Raw genomic sequence first — 25,000 nt, 5'->3', positions numbered from 1 at the left:
TACTACTACTACTACTACTACACTACTACTACTACTACTACTACTACTACTACTACTACTACTACTACTATATACTACTACTACTACTGCTACTACTATACTACTACTACTACTACTACTACTAGTAGTAGTAGATAGTAGTAGTAGTAGTAGTAGTAGTAGTAGTAGTAGTAGTAGTAGTAGTAGTAGTAGTAGTAGTAGTAGTAGTAGTAGTTGTAGTAGTAGTAGTAGTAGTAGTAGTAGTTAGTAGTAGTAGTAGTAGTAGTAGTAGTAGTAGTAGTAGTGTAGTAGTAGTGTAGTAGTAGTAGTAGTAAGTAGTATAGTTAGTAGTAGTAGTAGTAGTAGTAGTAGTAGTAGTAGTAGTAGTAGTAGTAGTAGTAGTAGTAGTAGTAGTAGTAGTAGTAGTAGTAGTATTAGTAGTAGTAGTAGTAATAGTAGTAGAGTAGTAGTAGTAAGTAGTAGTAGTAGTAGTAGTAGTAGTAGTATAGTAGTAGTAGTAGACATTTTGGTGGTGGTGGTGGTGGTGGTTGTAGTACCTCTATTTTTAGACGTAGGACGGACACTTCCCCCCTCAAATTCATGGAATCGGCGTCCAGTGCATTACAATCCTTTCTCAGTTGATGAATCTTTTCCTTTTCCATTTCTACAAGTTTCTTTTCAAGTTCTTCGTTTTTCTGTTTGATTGAAGAACGTGTCAAAATATTTCAAACAAATTTAGAAGTAGAGCGTGAGAATCATTTATATTCCTCTTGTAAAATAACTTTTATAGATTTCCTTAAAGGGTCAGACGTGATTTGTTTATTTCATTGAATTAAATTACTTGTGAAGATTTACAATCCACGTTTCTGTGTGATTTGACAATTTATTTCTACAACGGTCACATTAAACCGAACTGATGATTCGTTGAGAAATGTTTACCATCCAATCAAAATGGATTTTAGAAAAGTTAGACCATATCAAAGATGAGTGGATGTCGTTTCAGGTATTAGATCCATTTACATGACGTTTATAATTTAACTGAGTCATTATCTCTGTGTTGTATCTGTTGCCTCACGAGGTCAATTACAGAAACATATTTTTCTATTGTTTATGAGCCATAATTGCTGGATAGTTTGACTGACTCACATAGTCAGTTTTAGCTGCAAGTAATGAATTTATGTTTGAACTTTGGTAGTCCGACATAACCAAATAACTGTCCAGGAAATCTTAGATCGACAAGGAGTTGGTGTGTTTTGACGTTGTAACAACAGTTATAAAAGATGTAAGGAGGTGGTGTGTTTTGACGTTGTAATAACAGTTATAAAAGTTGTAAGGAGTTGATGTATATTGACGGTGTAACCACAGTTATAAAAATGTAGTTGGTGTGTTTTGACGTTGTAACAACAGTTATTAACGATGATGTATTTTAGAAGATTCATTGTGCTCTATATCTATATTTCCAAACCTGTTTCAATGCAGCAATCTCTGTTTTATTTTCAATGTTGAAGTTTATGGTAAGATGTTTCAATGCGTCATCCCGTATTTGTCGATCCTCTGTTTTAAGACGCACAACCTTCTCCAGGGCATCAATTTTTTCCTGCAATTGTTGAAATTGTTCGGTGGTGACAGGCATTTTGTGTTGATTGAAGCTTAAGTTCACTTGTTGGACAAAACGTAGAAAATGATTTAAAAGTTGATTCTGTGAAAAAAAAAAAGAAGCGAAAATAGTTTTTCCATTTGAGATCACTTTGTCCACACAGGATTTGAAAAGAAAAAGAAAACATTTTGGTTATTGGAAAATAATGTGTGTGTTTTTTTAATGGACAAATTGATTATGGTAACAAAAAAAAATACTATAAAATATAAATGGGTTTTATAATATCTTGGACAGTTCAACATTTTTTCTTGAGAACTGAAGAAAATTAGGTGAAACAGGTCTAGCAATTTGGAACTGACATTATCAGGTATGGAGAGGAAATTCCAAGCAATACAAAACACAATTTATCATGAACCACAACACTATGACACTTCATTGTTAATGAAATCGTTTAACAACAAGTAAATCCGTTTTTCCAACAACATTGAGATATGCAAGTCTTTCAATATCTGTTCATAATTATCTCTGTTAAAGTGTGTTGTTTTAGAGATATTTACAAGGATTTTCTATTGCATTTTTATGCCTTTCTGTGACTTTTCATCATTTACTGATAAATTCAACACAGTGCTACGAGACGTTCTTGACCTCCGTGCCCAGTTGAAAAACCGTCGACTACGAACAAGACCATCACCACTTTGGAAAATATCTGCAACCATCGAAGCAAAGCAACACAATAACAAATCAAAACGGAACATCGAAAAGACAGAGTTAATGACATGCGCTACACCTCATAAAATTAAAATTATCAACCTCAATGCCAATGACAGACAAAAGATTCATCTGGAGTTCAGGAAAACCAAAACCTAAATTAATCTTGGAATTCATTTTGATCAAACTTTCAGTATAAATTTTCAAATAACAAAAGTATTTCAGTCTCTTTTTCTAGAAATAAGACCTCTATCCTTGTCTGCATCAAAGAACATTACTTCCGCATTTATATTTTCTCGTCTAGATTATTGTAATTCCCGTTTGGTAGGCCTTCCAGCGACACAACTTTCTAAACTACAGCACATGGAAAACATTGCAGCCCGAAATGTCACTAGAACTACTGTGTATTGTAAATGTTGCTGCTCGAAGCTCGAAGAAATAAATAATAATGTGAAATTGTTTTGTTTAGTCATCTTAACAACGCCACTACCACATCATCTCATTCATCTGTGGTGTTTCATTCATCCTGTTTTGTCGATAAAGGGGAAACCCGAAACGTTCATTTGATCTGTTTTTGTAATTAAATTGAAGCTTACATTCAATTTCACATTATTATTTATAACTTGAACTACTGTACAAACCAGACAATCACTCATGAATATTCATTGATTACATGTTGAGGCACGTATTGATTATATAACACCATGCATATGCCACCAAATTATCTCTCAGAAAATAAAGAAAGATTATCTTAACTTCTATTCACCTGGGCGAAATTTACGATCATCTAAGTCAGCGGCATTATAAAAAAAAAAAAAATCCATTTACAGAGCCTCAAATTTAGAACAGCCTGCCCGAGGACATGAGATTTTTAGGATCAAAATATTCTTTTAAAAACACTTACTCTACATTTTTAACATATATTATAAGATTTGATCATTAGAAATCAAGAAATGTTGTGACATGATTTTAATTTTATAGCCCCTGTTTGTTTAAATGGTGACAACGTATAATTGAATTATTATACAATTTTAATATAGTTGTTTATGTCCCTGTTTTTAACTGGGCGTGTGACACAATTTCCATTGCATTTTAATTTATATATATATATATATATATATATATATATATATATATATAATATATATATATATATATATATATATATATATATATATACATATATATATATATATATATATATATATATATATATATATATATATATACTTGCATATGTATGGACCTGTCGCTAATATTTGTATATCATGTTTTTCACGTGTTTTAAAAAAATAATCGATTTTATTGAAGAGCGCCTACAGCCCTTCGCCGGGAATATGCACTATATAAGAGGAATGTCTTATTCTACATAATTTGTCAGATGGAATTTACAAACTATGAAAGTCTTCATTACCCCATAGTATTTGTATCAATATTAGAAACTCTATTCACTTTTCTATTTTTATGCAATGCAATTTGTCCTGACCTGTTTTTATCCATTTACAAAGCCTCTCGCTATTTTAAGCCAAGTCACAAACAGGGTGTGTGGGATACCTGAGTACCCAAATAGCAGTATTCGATTACGTTATTTCAAGAATAAAAAGAATCACTTCGATTCCAAAATGGCTGACTATTGTTGACGTTTTCTACTTAACAAATTATCATTAGCAATCTACAATACACTACAAATGGCGACGAGCATCTAGAACCCAGATAAGTGCAATAACGTTTACATGTATTTTCATTCTACCAAGCCATAAAACTATAGTCTATTGACAGACTACTACCAACTATTGAGCTTGCATTCTCCAGTCTTGTACGTGTACATACCAACATGCCAAGACCCGACACCTTCAACGAAGGACTAGAGTCCTTCACAAACTATAAAGAAAGACTGGATGCGTTTTTTGTTGCAAACGACATTGCCGAACAGAAACAAACAGCAACTCTGCTATCATCCATCGGGGCTAAAACGTACAACACACTACGATGTTTGACGTCACCCGACCTTCCCTTTAGTAAAAGTTATGAAGAACTTTGCAAACTGCTGTCCAACCATTACTGCCCCCCTCCACTTGAGATAGTTGAAAGATTCAAGTTTCATAAACGCAGTCAAGCGATGGACGAATCGCTTCCGGATTTTTTAGCATCCATAAAACGGTTGGCTGAACACTGCAAATTCGGAGACAATTTAAAAATGTCTCTGCGTGACAGATTTGTTTGCGGAATACGCGATGAAACCATACAAAAGAGACTCTTGCAAGAGCCAAATCTCACTTTAGAATCTGCAACAGCTTTGGCACTTGCAATGGAAACTGCCCAGCGAGATGCAGCGGAAATCCACACAACAACATCCGGCAAATCAACAGCTGATCTCAACATTATAAAAACAAATCAGCCTTTACCTACTAACAGAAGACATAACTCACAAACATATCCACCATGCCAATCATGTGGGAAAAATAACCACAGGAGAGCCGACTGCTACCTCCGTGATGCAGTGTGTAAGTCATGCAACAAACAAGGACACATTCAGAGAGTGTGTCAGGCCAGGAAGGGCAGCCAACAACAGAGGAGAGGAGGAGACAGAACCTCACAATCCCGACAAGTTCACGAGCTAGATGAAGACAATGTTTCCGAAGATAATTTTACACTGGAAATGTTTCACATGGAAGGAAACACACCAAAAATAAAGGTAGACTTGCAAATCAATAATATTCCTACAAAAATGGAAGTTGACACAGGATCTGCTGTTTCAGTGATGACGAAGAGGGACTTCACAAAAACATTCAAAACCTTCCCAAATTTGGAAAAGACAGCTGTTCGTCTGAAAACATACACAGGTGAAACCATTATTCCACTGGGAAAAATTTCAGTTCATGTAGAACTCAACAATCAGAAGAAAATACTTCCACTCCTTATACTTGACAAAGGCAGCAATCCTATTTTGGGAAGAAACTGGTTGGCCGCTATAAAACTGAACTGGCAGAGCATACATCAGATGACGACACCTAAAGATAGATTCAATACAGAAAAATTGAAAGCTCAGTTTCAAGATATATTTTCAGATGGAATTGGAAAAATAAAAGGAATAGAGGCAATACTTCATCTAAAAGAGGGAGCCGTTCCCAAATTCCACAAAGCCAGACCAGTGCCGTACGCCTTAAAACAAAAAGTTGAGAAAGAACTAGACAACTTAGAAGAACAAGGGATAATCACAAAAATTGCAACCTCGGATTGGGCCACACCCATCGTACCCGTATTGAAAAGCAATGGAACAGTGAGAATATGTGGTGACTTCAAGGTAACAGTCAACCCAGCACTTAACACAGAGCAATACACAATGCCAAAAATGGAAGACATGTTAGCTACTTTGGAACAAGGTCAAACATTCTCTAAAATTGATCTGAGACAAGCATACCTTCAGCTCCCTTTAGACAGTGCGTCACAAAAAGTAACAACAATCAACACGTCAAAAGGACTGTATTCCTTCAACCGTTTAGCGTTTGGTATTTCTTCGTCACCAGCAATTTGGCAAAAGACAATAGACACAATCCTCCAGGAACACCCGGAGTTCAATGAAACCAAGATGACATGATAGTCACAGGGAAAACAAACGATGAACACTGGCAAAATCTGCTACTAGTCCTAGCTAGACTTCAAGAGTATGGACTGAAGGTCAATCTTGAAAAATGCCAATTCTTCCAAGACGAAGTTATCTTTTGCGGTGTCAAAATAACCAAAAATGGCTTGCACAAAACCGAAAACAAGGTCAAGGCCATCATCGACGCACCACAGCCAACAAACAAAACACAACTCAGATCATTCCTCGGGCTTGTAAATTATTACCACAAGTGGCTGGAAAATGTAGCTCAAATTGCGAAGCCACTGTACAATCTTCTACAGGATAACACAAAATTTGAATGGTCAACTGAAGCTGATCACGCTTTCATTCAAATAAAAACAATGATCGCTTCGGACAAAGTCCTCATGCGCTACGACCCCGATCGACCATTGCGACTCGCCTGTGACGCTTCACCATACGGCATCGGCTGCATTCTCTCGCACATCACACCAGAAGGCGACGAAAGACCTATTGCATACGCCTCAAGAACCCTCAATAAGGCAGAACAGAATTACTCCCAACTAGACAGAGAAGCCCTAGCTATCACATGGGGTGTTAAAAAGTTCTTCAATTATGTATGTGGCAGGCACTTTACACTAATCACTGACCATCAGCCACTCAAATACATCTTCTCGCCCACAAAACCAGTCCCTGCAATGTCTGCAGCCAGACAACAGAGATATGCAATTTTCCTTTCAGCCTTCGACTACTCAATCGAATACAGGAACTCCAAGTCAAACGCTAATGCAGACGGATTTTCACGATTGCCTTTACCCACCACAAACTCAAGTCAAGAGGCCGATTCAGCAGATGAACTATTCTATACAGAAGTAATAGAGTCCTTACCAGTCAACGCAGCAAACGTTGCCAAAGAATCACGCCACGACAAAACACTGTCACAAGTCATACATTACGTCCAAACTGACAGATGGCCAAACACAGTCAACGAAGAACTGAAACCTTACTTCAACAAACAAAACGAACTGTCAGTGCAACAAAACTGTCTCTTTTGGGGATACAGACTCATCCCTCCACAAAAACTGCATGCAAAAATCTTAAGTGTTCTTCATGAAGGACACATTGGTATAGTCAAAATGAAAAACTTGGCTAGGGGATACTTCTGGTGGCCTGCTATTGACAAACAAATCGAGGCAACTACAAAAGGGTGCCCTGGTTGTGCTTCAGTTCAACCTGATCCACCGAAAGCTCCTCTTCACCCATGGCACTGGCCTGACAAGCCATGGCAAAGAATTCAAATAGACTTCGCGGGACCATTCATGGGATTAATGTTTCTAGTGGTCGTCGACGCCCATTCCAAATGGGCCGAAATAATACCGACATCCAATGCCACATCCATTTCAACAATCAATATATTGAGCAATCTTTTTGCAAGATTTGGTTTACCTGAACAGCTCGTATCTGACAACGGTGTGCAGTTCACACCCCATGAATTCAAATCCTTCACAAAGGTCAATGGAATCAAGCACACCCTTAGCACACCCTACCACCCAGCAACCAACGGGCTGGCTGAGCGAATGGTCCAAACTTTCAAACAAGCAATGAAAGCTTCAAAAGATGAGAAGGGTACCATCCATACAAAACTGGCAAGATTCCTGTTTGCTTATAGGAATGCACCGCACACCACAACAAACGAGAGCCCAGCATCACTTATGTTTGGCAGACATCTGCGAACTCACCTAGACATCATTCGACCAAGCATTCATACAAGAGTATCTTCATGTCAAGACCGTCAGCTTCGTACTCACTCTTCTGCCAACACCAGGAACTTCGACAACGGAGACAACGTCCTGGTCCGAGACTACCGCGGACACCAACGATGGCAACACGGCGTAATACATGCCCAAACGGGAACACGCACCTTTGAAGTCAAAACAGCTCCCGGAGCCATATGGAGACGACACTCCGACCAAATTGTTCACACACAAACACCCCTGCAATCACAAGCAAACCAGCACCAGCACCACTATTGGACATCGTCCCAAACTTCAGAACGACAGAGATATCAACCATGGTTCAAACAACCCCAGCGAATGACCGAGATCCAAATTCTACGCGGTCACAGGTCGAGGTCCCGCCCTCACCACATAGAGAATTCCCAAATTCTCTAACTCTCTCTGACAACATGTCACAGAGAACGCAATCTCAAAACAATCACAACACTACAAGTGCACCTTACACTACGAGAAGTGGTCGCAACGTGAGAGAACCAAACAAATTCACACTGTAGGCATGGCCATTTATAAGCCTTAAGCTTGACTATAATATTGGAAGAAATATTCGTGACGTTACGACCACAAACACAAAAACACTTTGCATCTACACAGCCGCATGAAGTTGACACTAGTTAAGACTATTAGAGTCCATTACTGTGTTTTCTTTTATCATTATGAACTGTTGACCACTTCAACTAGTTTAGTTCTACACAGAAGAAACACTTTTTCTTACTCATCATTGATATATGAGATAATTTTTCTTTTTTTTCTTTCTCATTAACTCTTAATTAATCATTTAAGCTGTATAAAACAAATGTAAGAATGAATGAACCATTATGTAAACCAAAACGAGCGAAAGTATAATAGCTCATTTTTTTTTTTAATCATCTAATTTTTTTTAAGGGGGAGATTGTGGGATACCTGAGTACCCAAATAGCAGTATTCGATTACGTTATTTCAAGAATAAAAAGAATCACTTCGATTCCAAAATGGCTGACTATTGTTGACGTTTTCTACTTAACAAATTATCATTAGCAATCTACAACTACAATACACTACAGGGTGGATCACCTAAAAAAAATACAACAAAAAATAAACATTTTAAAGTTCGGACTCACCGACCAGCCCCCACAAACACCGACAAACCCCGACAAACCCCGACCAACCCCGACCAACCCCGAGCAACCCCGATCAGCCCCGACAAACCCCGACCACCCCGACCAACCCCGACCAGCCCCGACAAACCCCGACCAACCCCGACCAACCCCAATCAACCTGGACAATCCCCGACCAACCCCGATTGACCCCAACCAACTCCGACCAATCCCGATTGATCCCGACAAACCCTGATCAACCCCGACCAACCCCGACCCTGCCCCACCAGATCTCCACCGTCTTTGAGTTATATTCAACAACAACGAAATACAACTTAATGAGAGCGACCAAAGTTATATTCATCAACAAATACAACTTAATGAGAGCGACCAAAGTTATATTTATCAACAAATACAACTTAATGAGAGCGACCAAAGTTATATTCATCAACAAATACAACTTAATGAAAGCGACCAAACTTAGATTCATCAACAACGAAATACAGCTTAATGAGAGAGACCAAAATTATATTCATCAACAAATACAACTCAATGTAAGCGACCAAAGTTAGATTCATCAACAAAGAAATACAACTTAATGAGAGCGACCAAAGTTAGATTCATCGACAAATACAACTTAATGTAAGCGACCAAAGTTATATTCATCAACAAATACAACTTAATGAGAGCGACCAAAGTTATATTCATCAACAAATACAACTTAATGTAAGCGACCAAAGTTATATTCATCAACAAATACAACTTAATGAAAGCGACCAAATTTAGATTCATCAACAACGAAATACGACTTAATGAGAGCGACCAAAGTTGTATTCATCAACAACGAAATACAACTTAATGAGAGCGACCAAAGTTGTATTCATCAACAACGAAATACAACTTAATGAAAGCGACCAAATTTAGATTCATCAACAACGAAATACGACTTAATGAGAGCGACCAAATTTATATTCATCAACAAATACAACTTAATGTAAGCGACCAAAGTTATATTAGGTTGTTCAGGCGAAGCCTTCTCAGAGGTGGAAATGCCGTGAGCTTACCTCGAACTCGGCTAAACGGGATTTTTTTAATGGGTCTATCTCGGCTTATGCTTATTTGTTTCGATACAGATGCACATGTATCGAAAATTCAGACTTTGTGCTTTTAAATGGTGTAAACATTATTAGAATAATTTGTTAAGAATTATGTTTGTAAGGAGTATGATTTGTCCTAATTGTGACACAATGACGGAGCCGATCGCAGAACGCAGTGCACGAACCCCGAAAAGTGACTGAGAACGAACTCGAATCGCAGATCCGTGATAAGACCTAGTATAGCAACAACAAAGACATCATTGGAAAGGGCGAGAACTCTGCTTTCTTTTGATAGGTGATTTCCCATGATCCTTTGCGAAGCCTCCTTGTGAGGTTGACGGATTCGTCGCGGGAAAGTAGTGCTGGGTCGAGTTTGAAACGATCAAATCGAGCGGGTTTTCGATCGAGTCCTCTAAAATCGAGTCGGTTTCGGGCGGGTTTCGAGTCAGTGACGTCATCGAGCAGTGATTCGTTTGAAAAAAAACAAAACACGGGTAACTCGTTTGCCACAGGAAACTTCACATACCCCTCCCTCTCTTATGTCTGTGGCTGGCTTGACTGCAGCTGGTTATGATGGGGGCTGCCAGATGGCCAAGTTCAAAATTGGTTACTAAGAAACGCTTTTCTATTATTATTCATTTTAAAAAAAATCTTTTATTTAAAAAAAATGAAAAGATAAGTTTATCCAACTGTAGTCGATTGTTTTGTTAATCAAAACAAATGAGTTTTTCAAGGGAGTCAGAATGCTTGTGGTGTTTGGCTATTTGGGGTCTATTTGACTACTTGGGCAAGAAGAAATCTGGCTGTCTGGCAGCCTTGATTATGATCGTTCGTCGCATCACACACACATACACACACACACACACACACACACACACACACGCCATCAAACAGTTGTTGATAGTGAAGGGTTGAGACCCCCCCCCCCCCCCCCTCCCCCTCCCACCACCATCATCCCGCGGTCACCTTAACATTTCATATTTATGTCGCGCCAAAAGTTGTCGGCCGCCCCCACCTCCCATAATTTGTCACTGGTCGTCATCGCCTCTTGTGTGTGCGGGAAAGGTCGTGCCTTTCATTTCATTATTTGAAAAATAAATGAACAAGGATGGTGTGTTTTTATTAGGTAGGTAGATAATAATAATATTTAGCAGGTTCCACACCCAGACACCCACGGATTGCCCGGACACGATGATAACGATGCCGACGACAATGGATGACGATGATGATGATGATGATGATGATTCTCGTGTTTCTGTTTAAAAAATGAAATACTTTAGCAGGTTCCACCCCCACCCCCCACACGGATAGACCGGACCCGAAGATGATGATTGTGGTTTTGCTGGCTGTTACGGCTGTGATGAGGATGATGATAATGATGATGATGATGACGATGGCGCAGATGGTGATTATTTGTTCGGTCGCTCAGTGGTACGGTGTCTCTTGTCACAAAATCAAGCCTTGTCAATGGCCGGATGAGTGACAGTGATTGTTAAAAATTGTGATCCAGACGTTAAGTCCGTGTGTCAGGCACTTGACTCAGGTGTGAATGTATTCTTATCTTATAAGCAATGACGGGTATTGTAAAGAGCTTTAATACAAAAAGACTCCAAACAGCGATCGGTACCTACTGTACGAAATGGATGTAGTATGGTCGATATGGCGTGCCGGAGGAATAAATTAAATTAAATATTGTGAAGTTCATTGAGCATGGTAAATCCTTGGAAATGCGCTTTGAACTAATACACCTGCTAGACAACTCCGATTCCAATATAAACGACTGATTAATATTCCCATATATAAACTATAGTTAGCTGAAAATCTTTCTTTGTCGGGACTCCAAAAGTATGGAACGAATTAGACAAAGAAATCAAAGGGTCTTTTAGGAGCACTGATTGATTTTAGATTGATTATTACATTGAAATGTGTTGATATTTATTTTATCCATTATTATTAGGGTGGTGGTGGTGGTGGTGGTGATGATGATGATCCCGCTGATATGATGGTGATGATAAATAAATTAAACATAATTCCCTTTATTCATCCCATAGGGGAGATTCGTCTTTCGGGTCTATTCTAAGGGAAGACTGGAATAACCCAAGCGATAGCCGCAGTGCAGCGCCGCAAATTTAGTTAGGGCAAGGTGACTTGCTCAAGACCACTCAGCGGCGGGTGATCGAACTCGGTACCTTTCGGGTGCCAACCAAAGACCGTACCGCTGCCCCTGATGATGATGATGATGATGATGATGATGATGATGATGATGATGATGGGAACTAACAAAGAATACACAGGCATCTAAAATTGAAACATTCCATATTCAAAGCTAATGTTTTACTTTAAAAAATTGAGCTTTACAATATCCACTAAATGTGATCAAAGCGCTTTGTAAAGGGGTCCCCGGTCAACAGCAACATTTAATATGAAGGACGGGACATGCCGCCTGTTAGGCGATATTACAATTTTTCAGACAAAGACAACGCTGTTAACGGCCAGGTACTCATTTTACACCTGAGTACGGTGAGAGAATGTGAGTAAAGAGCCTTGTCCAAAGACTCAACTATGCACCGAGCGCGAGGCTTGAACCCAGGACTTTCCGATCCCAAAGCGGGTGTCATACCACTAGACCATTATAATGCACGAGACCCATGGTCGACTAGAGTACTACCTATAGTTACGTCATGACTAGACCACATAGCTGCACTACTGTAGGAGTGTTCATTGATAGAGGGATGCGTGTGTGTCATAGAAATAGCCTTAGTGTGTGTGTGTGTGTGTATGTGTGTGTGTGTGTGATAGTCAAACTTTAGTAGGTTTAATGAAGTCTTGTCACACACGCGTGATACACCTATACGAATTTCCCTGCCACTGCCACCCAGACACACTAACATCTGACAAGGAGTGAGGGCTGTGGAAGAACCACAGACTACCGTGTGCAAACATTGGCGATTGGTATCGGATGGCAAACTGTGATCGTTTGAATTTGAAATGATTCGAAACACTCGTTACCCCTCCGCTCGCTCGAATCCTGATCGTCTCAAGCTCGTCTCACGTGTCAAGATCGTCTCAAGCTCACAACCCGCCTGATCGTTTTACGATCGAGTGATCGTTTTACTAACTCGCTCTTCCGGCATTGAGATCGAGCACTGACTCGTGGCTTGGCGCTCGGTCGTCGATCGAGTAAAAGCGATCAAATAACCCAACACTACGGGAAAGCCGTTTTTCCTTTTTTCTTTGGACTGGATGATGTTTCCATGATAGTTCACATATCATTGTGAAACACATTTCCTCTAGAATGTGGAAAAATAGCAATTAACTAGGAAATCCTGTTCACCGCCCTGCGATGTGCGAAAAATAAAGTGTATAATCGTCGACCGGATTTCCCTCTCTGCCTCTATTTGATGGTAGCCGATGTACGGCTGGCTGGCGAACCACCTTTCCAATGACTCCTCTTTTCACTAACTGGATCGCTATGGAGTCTTTGAAGATTGCTAATTGGTAAGTTTTTACCTTTTCTCAACTAAATGAAATAATTTCATATCACCTTGTTTTATTTAGAAGGGTTTAAAAAATTCGGTAGGGAATCGAACCGAAGGGGGGTGTTCCAATGGAAGGAACAGCTTCAACAGCCGATCCGAAGCAAAATGGCGTCTGTTTACGCTGGATACAACATTCTCGTTTTACGCTTGTGGCGTGAATGATACATTCTGTTGTGTATTTTTGGCCTTAATGTGATGTAGCATTTGTTTGCTTGTCTACATCAGTATTCAGATTAGAGGAGCTACTGAACTACTCAAGCAGCCTTACTTCGTTACTGTATTTTATGTAGTTTTAAATTGAGAAGACGAGCCCCAGCCCAACTAACGAGAGTTGAGAGTGTGACGGTGGAATTAATTTAATTAATCAGACTAGTCTATGTGGAAGTGTGTTTTGGTCTTTCGATTAGATAATGTATTCTTATTATTACATTTCAGTGTCAATGTGTATCAATGGCCTATAGTCAGACTCTAGTAACTGTCACTGACAGTGTCAGTGATCTGACAGAATTAAGTCTTTTTCTAAAATGTAAAATTTGACTGCTACATGATAATTATTTAGGCTAGGTATTTTGTCTGTGCTTTAGTGTTTTGGAAGCATATTTTACATAAGTATTTATTTGTTCCAGATGACAACTCTGCCATTCTGCCATTCCGAAGTATGCATAGCCAAAAGGCAGGGATGAGACAGTGACAGGCCACACATTTATGAAGTTTACAGTTGCGACTCTGGACTATGGCTCCTGATTCCGACGATTTGGACTATGGCATCATTGAAGGATGTAATAGGTAAGTTGATACATTTTCTACACTGGTTGAATTGATTTCTTATTGTTTTGATTCGGAAGGGTGGAATGAAAAAAGGTAAGAGTACTAAGAGTCTACTAACTGAATTGGGGTTCTAATGGAGGGAACATTTATGTTCATGAACTTATTATTCATGCCATGCCAAGTCCTTAAAGAGTAAGAGCCTAAGGGCCCATAGAGCTGGAGCTTATCCAGGTTGTAATAACATGAAACGGGCAAGCGATGAATGGCATAACAACTCTGTACTGCCGGATAAGTAATTAGAACTTGTGTCGCCACGATGCTTGTCAGTCGTTTAACAGAGCCATCATGAGGGTTAGGTAGATGATTTGAAAGCTTGTTTTACATTTTCTTCTTCTTTCTTTTTCAAGATGATGATGTCTTCAAACTGCTGCGCAAAATCTTCTTGCGGATTGGGAGGGGACGACCTTGCGACAGGCCTCAAATTTCTGAAGTAACGAACCGACTTCTCCTGCAGCTGTACTTCTTGAAGGAAGAGAGCAGCACATCTTTTAGACAAGTAATTTATTTTTTGCACTTTTTATTTATGTTTTGAATTTTTAATCTCGTCTTCACTCTGACTGCTTTGGGGTACACACTTTCTTTCTTTTTCCGTACAACTCTTTCTCTCATTTCATTTCAATTTTGTTTTTACCCTTTGTACCTTGCGGTATCGGGCATGATCAGGTTTTTTTCTCATGGTCTAGAGGCTTTGTTAGCGGGGAATCATTCTACTGTCAATATGCCACTGAGTCTGTATGGTATGAATTGAATTTTGCTCGGACAGCAGCTGTTAACGGCTTGCTCTTTTCGATTTTCAACTACCAAGATTTCTTTTGCGCTTGCAACTTGCACATGAGACTTCCAAGTTTGATCGTCCATCTCCAATAGGACTAGGTCTCAATCTCACCTACCAGTGAGACCTGGAGGGTGGAAATGTTGAGAAAATAATTCCACAGTAACATATGACCAGTCATGCACTGGCCGGTATTCGACCCCGGAACCTTCTCAAAGGCGAGAACCATATAATACAGTGTAACATAACGACATCGCCGGGGACTGATGACTTATGTCGTTATATTCCTGTATTTTCAGGATAACGCTTAGTTTTAAGGCAAGTGCTGCTTTATTACGTAGCCTTGGTGTTAAGAATTCCCATGATGACTAAAGCCACAGCCATAGCCGCATCAATGTCTACTGCTGTTTTGAATCGATTGTTTGGTCATGTTGATGGTAACACAATTTCTTTGTTACGTTTTGTATTTACAGCTGAAAGAATGGATGGAGAGACTTGTACCACACATGCAGATCGTGACGGAAACCCGGATTTATCACAGGATACAATCTATCATCAGTGTGTGTAAGTCTCTTCAAGCCACACCAGACCATCTTATAACCTTTCTGGCTGAGCCATACTGCTTCCATGATGTTGCAGACTCACTGTCAGCGCTTGGCTTGAAACGATACCACCTACAGGAAGCTGTCCCGTATGATGTTCCTCCAAGTGCTGATGTGAGAAATGAAGTCATAATAGATTTGGAAAAGCTTAGAGCCCATGAGCGGCAAGATCAGTCTTTCGTCCATAAGTGGATCCAAAATTTAAGTTTGTCTTCTCGTCCTTTGAGTAAGACTCAGATGAAGAGGAAAGTTGACAAATGTCATAAAACCTATCAGACTTTAAATAAAAGTAAAAATAAATCCGATGCTCGTTTAAAAGAGTTTGAGGAATTTTTAAAAGCCCCTTTTCTCAATGATGGTGTGATTGCTACCATACAAAAGCCATTTAAATGTATTATGTGCACTTCTTTACTTGATATTACTAATGTACAGGATTCAAAAATTCAAATGTTAAATTGTAAAAACTCTGAAATTTCTTATGAATTGCAAATTCAGAAAAGTATAAATAATGACCTTGCTAGTGAAGTAGAACAATTAAAAGATAGGGGGGAACATGTTTTTGACTTGAAAGTGAAAGATAAACTGGGGGAGGTTATTAAAAAAAATGTTATTCTTGAAAAAGAAGTTGAAGAGGTCTCAAAGACAAAGTTGTATGCAAAAAATTATGTGCAGAAGAAGCATCTTCAGCAGGTAATTGAGGAAAATGTAGCCCTGTCTTCAGAAATAGAATGTAAAAGTTTAACTATTAATTCTATGTCTGAATGTATATCTTCTTTAAAGAAAAAACTTAAAACTGAACAATCTTTGAAAAGTAAATATAAAGTAGCTTTAGACAAACATTCCAAAATGAACTTAGAACTGTCAGATATGTTAGAATGTGAAAAGGATGATGATGTTAAATTGCGTGAATCAGGTAGTAGCCATAGGTATTCTGATTCCATTCGTAAAACTTTTTATGATCTTCAGGGTGAGGGTAATGTTGCGGCTTCAAATTGTTCCTCTGTTGTAGCCACTGTGGCCAAAAATTTATTTAATGCCAATATTAATATGGAAGACTTGCCTTGTAAGTCGACTTCTTTGAATTTTTCAAATGAAGCAAATTTTATAGCTCAACACCAGGTTGTTGAGGAGATTAAGAAAGCTGACCATTTTATGTTCGCATGTGATGCTACGAGTCGTCAGAAGGCACATTTCTTAGAACAACATATTCAACTATCGACTGGAAAGCAGCTAAGTTTAGGTTTCTCCGAAATTGCCTCTGATGACTCGGATACATTGCTTGAAAAATGTATTGATGTGTTTGATAATATGTGTGATATTTATTGCCTTGATACTTCAGTTGACCATTTTTCATTGTTTAAAGAAATTGTGCGGAAAATGAAAGCACTTATGTCAGACAGGGCATCTGTCATGAAATCCTTTGATAAAAAGATGGCTGCTTACAAATGTAACATTTTAGAAGGTGAGGACTGTTCGACACATTTTATTTTTTGCAACGCTCACTTTTTACTTGCATTATCTTCTGCTGCAGCCGAAGCCATTGATTCGGTTGAAGCTGTGCTAAAGGAGGATGGCGGTAAGCTGGGGCGAGATTCCAATCCTGTCTATGGTAGTTTTGAAAAATGTAAAGAAACTGCAGCTGTGAGAGCTATCCGCACTGCCGCTGATTGTCTCGGACCAAGAGGGGATGAAAAAATGGATCTAGACAGGAATGGCTTGCTTTCTGCTCTTCAAAGCAGATACGTTCAAAGTTTACCAGTTATCGTTCTAATCGTTTCAATAATTTATTTCAAAATGCCACTGCTTTGTTGTTACATAAAGATGATATTGACACCTTTCTCTCCGAGTATGTTTCCCATAGTAATCTAAAATTGCAATCTGTTATTGCGGACATCAAAGACAATAATATTATAACAAATGTTGCTGCCATTTCATTTTTTCATGTATTTTTTACAGAGCCATACTGGCTATTAATGAATAGTCACCACACTTATTTTGATTTTCCTGCCTATGTAAAGTTAATGGATGACGCTCTTTGCCATTGGCGGAATGAATCTTTCAATCCGGTTGATGCTGTGTCTGTTTTCCCTGACTTGAACCTTCAAGCCAGTGATAAAGATGTTGAAGTTGTAAAAATGTTTTTTGCATCTGATGATTATGATATATTGCAATTTTCCTCTGCTTTGCATATGATTATTGACAAATGTAGAGATGCATTGATTAGACAGTTGTGTGATTTTCTTGATGGGGGAATATTTGGAGGAGAAATTGAAGATGATGTAAAAACTGTGCTTTCCTCATGCCCTTTGACTAATTTGACCGGTGAGAGACTTTTTGGTGACTTGGATTATGACATGCACAAGAGAAGAAATGCGTCCTTGTACCTTAGGTCAACCACAAGTATGTGGAAGCGTAATAAGACAAGCGGGTGGTTAGATACTCTTAGTTCTTGTGCATCAAGACAGCTAATTGAAAATGGTATAAGGTATGGGCCAGAATGGAAACAGCGGGACAAAGATGAAAAGAGGAGGGTTAAGGAAAAAGTTAAGAAAAGAATATTAGACAATAAATGTAAGAAGGGTGAGAAAGAAATTCAAGCTAAAAAAAGGAAACTTGCTGCTATAGATGCAATTACAGATGTCCATTTAGCCACTACAAAAGAAGCCTTAGATATTTTATTTCATGGCCCCAAAGCAGCAGAACGTTTGAAAGATCAGATCAGGTTTAGAGCTCTAGTAAAAGGAGAAAGCATTACTCTTGCAGGAAACAAACAGGTCCTTTATGATAAACTGCTAGAGCATATATCTAGTTCAGATAATTTCAATGTGAATTAAAATATAAATGGTATACCATATCAATGACGTCCGACTCTAATCGTGTAAACACCAGATCGGAATCAAGATTTATTTTTAACTGAAACTGATGCTGTTTCTTTCTATCATTGTTTATTTTGTTCATATTCACATTCTGATATGTGCATGTATTTCCTTGATCACCATGTGTTAAAAAGACAGAAGAAATAGCCTTTTTTTGATGTATGATTGTGATGTATTTGGTGTATTTTTTACGCTTCCCCCTTTTACATTTATACTGGAGAACAATCGGCATGATGAGAATTTCGTTGTCATTTAACAGTCGGTAGTCTCAAACTCTGTCCATGATGTTGGGCTATTAAGGGTATATGCTCTGTTGGCTACAATGATTGAAAACTACATACTTCAAGCTTTAATTTGGTATATAGTTGAACTTTATAGGGCGATTTGTTGACTTTATATGATTTTTTTTGTGCCAACTTTCATTGTAAATCGGGAGGCCATTTGTAACTATTCTTCACAAGTACATTCTCTTTGAGCAATAATCACATTTTCTGATGTGAAGTTAGTCCCTGGGTCACTATTGATTTAGAAAGTAGAGGAAATAACCTTTCTTTTGATATGTGGTTTGGCCATGTAACTTTATTGATTAATTTTTTATGAATTTTTTTGTCGTTTCGCTCTGCGATATTCCTCTGTTTTGCATTATTTTTTTCAAAAAGGTCAATTTTGGCCTTCGCTTGATTTTCAACAGCCCATAACTCATCCATTTTGTGTGTAAATGGCCTAGAAAAAATTAGAATAAGTCTCTAGGTGCCATAGAGTGGCTACAAAGTAAAAACAAATTTCTGTTATTGCAAATTATTGCGTTATGAGCTCTTGAATTTGGCTTTGCGGCCGTATTCTGAACATTTTGTAATGAATTTTGTGATTTTTGTCATTTTTAAAGTCATGTCACTCTTTGCATTATTATATCTGTCTTGTAAAACTTCTTCCTGTCAATATTTGGATGGTATAGACAGAGGAAATGGGTGTCAAGCATGCTTTTACGCATTATTCGTAAAAATAATTGACTTTGAAAATACGACTTTCGCCTCTGCGCGCGGAAGGTCGGAAATGTCTAAGTCCAATAAAATTTCAAAAATTCATAACTCGCTTGTTTTTTAGTTGATTTGTATAATTTTTTTTTACTCTCTTAGTTATGAGGAGTGGAATAAGAATCTATGAGCTTTGATTTCCTGTCATGAATTTCAAATTTTCGCCTGTCCTACCTAGTTATATTCATCAACAACGAAATACGACTTAATGAGAGCAACCAAAGTTATATTCATCAACAACGAAATAAAACTTAATGAGAGCGACCAAAGATATATTCATCAACGAAATAAAACTTAATGAGAGCGACCAAAGTTATATTCATCAACGACGAAATACAACTTAATGGGAGCGACCAAAGTTGCCACATTAATGACCCTTTAGTCAGGAACCAATCTTCAAGATAAATTATGTACGGTCTTTTAAACACTCGTCTCGTTTTGGGTTCGAATCCTGTTCGCTGCAAAGTTTTTATTCTCTATTGTCTTCTGGCTGTTTTCTACTTACTTCATCTATTGTTATTTATCAACATGTTAATAATGATAATAATAATAATAATAATGATAATAATAAGAAGAAGAAGAAGAAAAAGAAGCAGAATAAGAAGGAGAATAATAATAATAATGATAATAATAATAATAATAATAATAATAATAATAATAATAATAATAATAATAATAATAATAATAATAATAATCATCATCATCATCATCATGAAAATGATGATGATGATGATGATGATGGTGCAGAACACAACTAATCCCGTTATATTTTGCAGGCTCTGGGCGAGTTACAATGACATGTAAATATATCATAAATTTTATTTCCTTGATACACAGCATGATTGCACTCACCAACACCAACACACATAAATACACACACACACACACACTCACCAACACTAATCAAACATAAACACACACATACATTCACACACACACACACACTCACCCACACTAAAATACACACTCACCAACACATATCACACATAAAAACACACATATATTCACACACACACACACCCACACTCACATACACACTCACCAACACTAATCACACAGAAACACACATACACACATACATAGACACAGACACACATATATACACATGCACACTCACCAACACGAATTACACATAAACACACACACATACAGACACATATAAACACACAAAAAATACAGATACACACATACATGTACATGCCAACTCACCAACACTAATCACACATAAAGACACACACATACACACTCACATACACACTCACCAACACTAATCACACATAAACACACAAACATACACACACATACACACTCACCAACACTAATCACAAATTAACACACACACACACACATACAAACAGACATACATATAAACACATGCACACTCACCAACGCTAATCATATTTAAACACACACACACACACACACACACCAACACTAATCACACATAAACACATACACACAGCAGACATATATACACACACCAACACAAATTACACATTAACACACATATACACACACAGACACATACACACACCAACACTAATTACACATAAACACACCCACACACATAAATACTCACAGATCCACACACACAAACACACACATACACACACACACCAACACTAATCACACAATAACACACACATACATACACACTCACCAACACTAAACACAAATTAACACAAACCCATACATACACACAGACACATATATTCACATGCACACTTACCAACGCTAATCATATTTAAACACACACACACACACACACACACACACCAACACTAATCACTCATAAACCCATACACCATGACATATACACACACCAACACAAATTACACATAAACACACACACATAAACATACACAGATCCGCACACACACACACCAACACTAATCACACATAAACACACACATACACGCACACTCACAAATAGTAATCACACGTATACACGCACATACACACAGACACATATGCACACAAACACACCCACCACACTGATACTAATCACACGTATACACACATACACACACAGACACAGACACTCACCAACACTAATTTAATTACACATAAAGACACACACAGACACACATACACACACACTCACTAACACTAATCACACATAAACACACACACCCACACATAGACACATAGATACACATATACACAGACATACATACACATACACCCACCCACATATAAACACACACAGATACACACAGACACATACACACACATCTACACTCATACATACAAACACAACCCCCCCCCCCCTACACACACACGCACACACACACACACACACACTCGCAGGAGGTCACCGAAACATGAACCATGACCGACAAAGAGGAGATTTCAGTTTCTATTTGAATGTTTCCAGGGACGTTGATTCTCTCATTTCTAAAGGCAATTTATTCCAAATTCTGGGGCCGGACGGACCAAACAAAGTTTTTCTTCTCAGATCTTAGTCTAGTTCTAGAGATCTGTAAGTTATTTAATCGGAAAAGGAACGAAGACATCTTTGCCGTTCATTTATCTCATTGAGCTCTGTCAGATAAAAGGGGCGCTGTTATCTAGACATTTAAAAATTAATGTTGCTACTTTATATTCTATACGTTTTCTCTGTAAGGGCATGTATTGTAAATCCTCTATGAGATGTGCGGCTTCATCTCGGCGCTTCTTTTTCATTACTAAGCGTGCTGCATTGTTTTGAATTGCTTGGAAAAGAACGAATATTTGTACTTGGTGTTCCAGAAAGTAAATAGTTACAATAATCTAGTTTTGAACAAAAACACAACAACGACTAAGGCAGATATTAATTTTTGACGGGCATCTTTTGTGATAAAATATCGTATATATAACGTATCTTTTTCATATCTAGTAATGATTTCTTCTTTAATGGACACACTGACTTATTCATTGATTAAAAGGTCAGATATCAAACATGGCCACAACAACCCTAAATTTATTGACAAAAGGCACTTTGATGTCGTTTACTTCCAAAAACTTGGATCATTTCTATTAACGTTGTTCTTATTCCAAACTATCAACATCTCAAAGTTGTCTGTATTCAATTGAAATTTATTCTTCCCCATCCATTCGCTCACTTTTCCAACAAGCAATTTTCACAGCGTTCACTTTTCCTGTCAAATGTTGATTGATGATTGGTGACGTAGATCTGCGTGTCGTCGCCATAACAATCATTATCAACATAAGTGCCTGCTCCACTCATTTTCTGAATTAATATTCAAGCAAAATTGGAGCTTACTCAATGCCTTAATCGTTTGTGTTATATGAGAATACAGCTCATATGCTTAACTGCTCGCTCACCAATAACCTTTCTTGGTGCTTGTGTGTTGACCCCATGACCCCAACAAGTCGTGAGAGGAGCTCAGGATAGTCCCTACGTTTTAAACCACTTATTGGAGTGGTGGATGGCGTTGATTGTAGAGCGTTTCTCTCAAGACCAGGCGCAGTTGCCGTAACAGTACGGTTGTTGGTTCGAATCCTCATTGCCGCAAGGTTTTCTTATTCTTTGTCTTCTGGTACTTTTCTACTCATGTCATTTCTTGTTACTATCAACATAAGCGCCTCTTTCTGATTTTTGTCTTAAGACTGCGCATCGCCTAATATATAAGGTTTTGGTTTTCAATTGTTTTTTTTTTCATCTTTAACATTTAACCAAATTCAATTGGCATTGTACTAATAATTTGTAATGATAAACATGACAGGGACACGTCCCCCAAAGACTTGCCAGAGAACGGTCGTGCTACAACAATCATGAGAGATGAAGTAGAGGCTGCTTGCACAAAAATGAAGAAAGGAAAAGCCGTTGGACAGGATAACCTTTCAATTGAGTTTTTGGATGCACTGGGCGATGTAGAAATAGACATACTGACAAAAATGTTTAGTATGATCTACAACAAAGTCATCGCACCAAATGAGCTGAAACAATCCGTCGTATTCACGCTCCCGAGAAAAGCGGGTGGAATAGATTGTGATCAACACGCACAATCGGCATCACGAGTCATGTCACAAAGATCCTCCTACCAATCATCTTGAAAAGATTCGAGAAATAAGATTTCACCTGACATTGGTAGGGAACATTCGGCTTCGTGAAAGACAAAAGTACTGTGAATGTCATCTTCACATTGAAAACAATATTACAAATGTCTACTTACAAACAAAAACGCCTGTACCTCTGATTCGTAGACTATTCAAAAGTCTTCGACTCGGTTAAACATAAAGAACGTTTTGAAGTACTCAAATCCATTGGAATAGAGAATTGTGACCTCCGCCTTGTGAATACGTCGTACTGTAGCCAAATAACGTGTATAATATTGGACAATAAGTTCTCAGAATTTTTTTGACATTAGAGAAAGGAGTGAGGCAAGGATGTGTTAAACGCCAGACATTTTCAACATATACACTAATATAATCTTCCTTGAAATTGAAGCAGTATTAGGCATCTATTTGGGAGGTAAGAATAAGACAAATCGGAGGTGTGTGGACGATGCAGTTCTTTGAATTACACACCAGAAAACCTTCAGATCATGCTTCACAAATTAGAATTTCACAATCCAAGACCAGTCATCTCTGCTACCAACATTCAATTAAACACTAAACTTAAGGTTATCCTAACTTAATTCTCTCGTCTCTCTCCTCTACGCGTGTGAAAATTGGACTATAAACAAGGAATGTCAAGACCGCCTTTCAAAATGTGGTTGTACAGAAGATTGCTAACCATCAAATGATCAGAAAGAATAACAAACAAAGATGTCCTGCAAAGGGAAACCCATACAGATTGTGGAAATGATCAGAAAGAATAACAAAGATGTCCTGCAAAGGGAAACCCAAACAGATTGTGGAAATGATCAGAAAGAATAACAAAGATGTCCTGCAAAGGGAAACCCATACAGATTGTGGAAATGATCAGAAAGAATAACAAAGATGTCCTGCAAAGGGAAACCCATACAGATTGTGGAAATGATCAGAAAGAATAACAAAGATGTCCTGCAAAGGGAAACCCATACAGATTGTGGAAATGATCAGAAAGAATAACAAACAAAGATGTCCTGCAAAGGGAAACCCATACAGATTGTGGAAATGATCAGAAAGAATAACAAACAAAGATGTCCTGCAAAAGGAAACCCATACAGATTGTGGAAATGATCAGAAAGAATAACAAACAAAGATGTCCTGCAAAGGGAAACCCAAACAGATTGTGGAAATGATCAGAAAGAATAACAAACAAAGATGTCCTGCAAAGGGAAACCCATACAGATTGTGGAAATGTTCAGAAAGAATTACAAACAAAGATGTCCTGCAAAGGGAAACCCAAACAGATTGTGGAAATGATCAGAAAGAATAACAAAGATATCCTGCAAAGGTAAACCCAAACAGATTGTGGAAATGATCAGAAAGAATAACAAAGATGTCCTGCAAAGGGAAACCCAAACAGATTGTGGAAATGATCAGAAAGAATAACAAAGATGTCCTGCAAAGGGAAACCCATACAG

General features: G+C 38.1%; 3 protein-coding genes across 4 annotated transcripts in view; 2 read left to right on the top strand and 1 right to left on the bottom strand.

Moving 5' to 3' along the window:
• LOC144956843 (uncharacterized) overlaps positions 1 to 25,000 on the bottom strand; it is a 46,561-nt gene that overhangs the window by 18,805 nt on the left and 2,756 nt on the right. Inside the window, exons 2-3 of the mRNA XM_078887605.1 lie at positions 1,445 to 1,678; positions 537 to 674 (exon numbers count right to left, since the gene is read on the bottom strand). Of these exons, the coding sequence (XP_078743731.1) occupies positions 537 to 674; positions 1,445 to 1,612 (306 nt within the window). The 5' untranslated portion in view covers positions 1,613 to 1,678. The remainder of the gene's footprint in view (positions 1 to 536; positions 675 to 1,444; positions 1,679 to 25,000) is intronic.
• Positions 4,119 to 5,882, top strand: LOC144956417 (uncharacterized). Its single transcript, XM_078886920.1, has one exon. It carries the CDS (start codon positions 4,119 to 4,121, stop codon positions 5,880 to 5,882), a length of 1,764 nt encoding a protein of 587 aa, XP_078743046.1.
• On the top strand, positions 13,001 to 19,538 carry LOC144956837 (uncharacterized). 2 transcript variants are annotated; one of them, XM_078887597.1, is made up of 4 exons: positions 13,001 to 13,331; positions 13,999 to 14,158; positions 14,548 to 14,696; positions 15,446 to 19,538. In XM_078887597.1, exons 2-4 carry the CDS (start codon positions 14,134 to 14,136, stop codon positions 17,441 to 17,443), a joined length of 2,172 nt encoding a protein of 723 aa, XP_078743723.1. In that variant the 5' UTR covers positions 13,001 to 13,331; positions 13,999 to 14,133; the 3' UTR covers positions 17,444 to 19,538. The 2 variants fall into 2 exon arrangements, with proteins under 2 accessions (XP_078743723.1, XP_078743722.1); XM_078887596.1 differs by lacking the exon at positions 13,001 to 13,331 and having other exon boundaries at positions 13,452 to 14,158.

This window comes from Berghia stephanieae, chromosome 11, assembly GCF_034508935.2.
Source record: "Berghia stephanieae isolate SIO BIC M18660-M18661 chromosome 11, UCSD_Bste_1.3, whole genome shotgun sequence".
NCBI classification, from domain to species: domain Eukaryota; kingdom Metazoa; phylum Mollusca; class Gastropoda; order Nudibranchia; family Aeolidiidae; genus Berghia; species Berghia stephanieae.
This window is presented reverse-complemented; position numbering and strand designations above follow the sequence as displayed.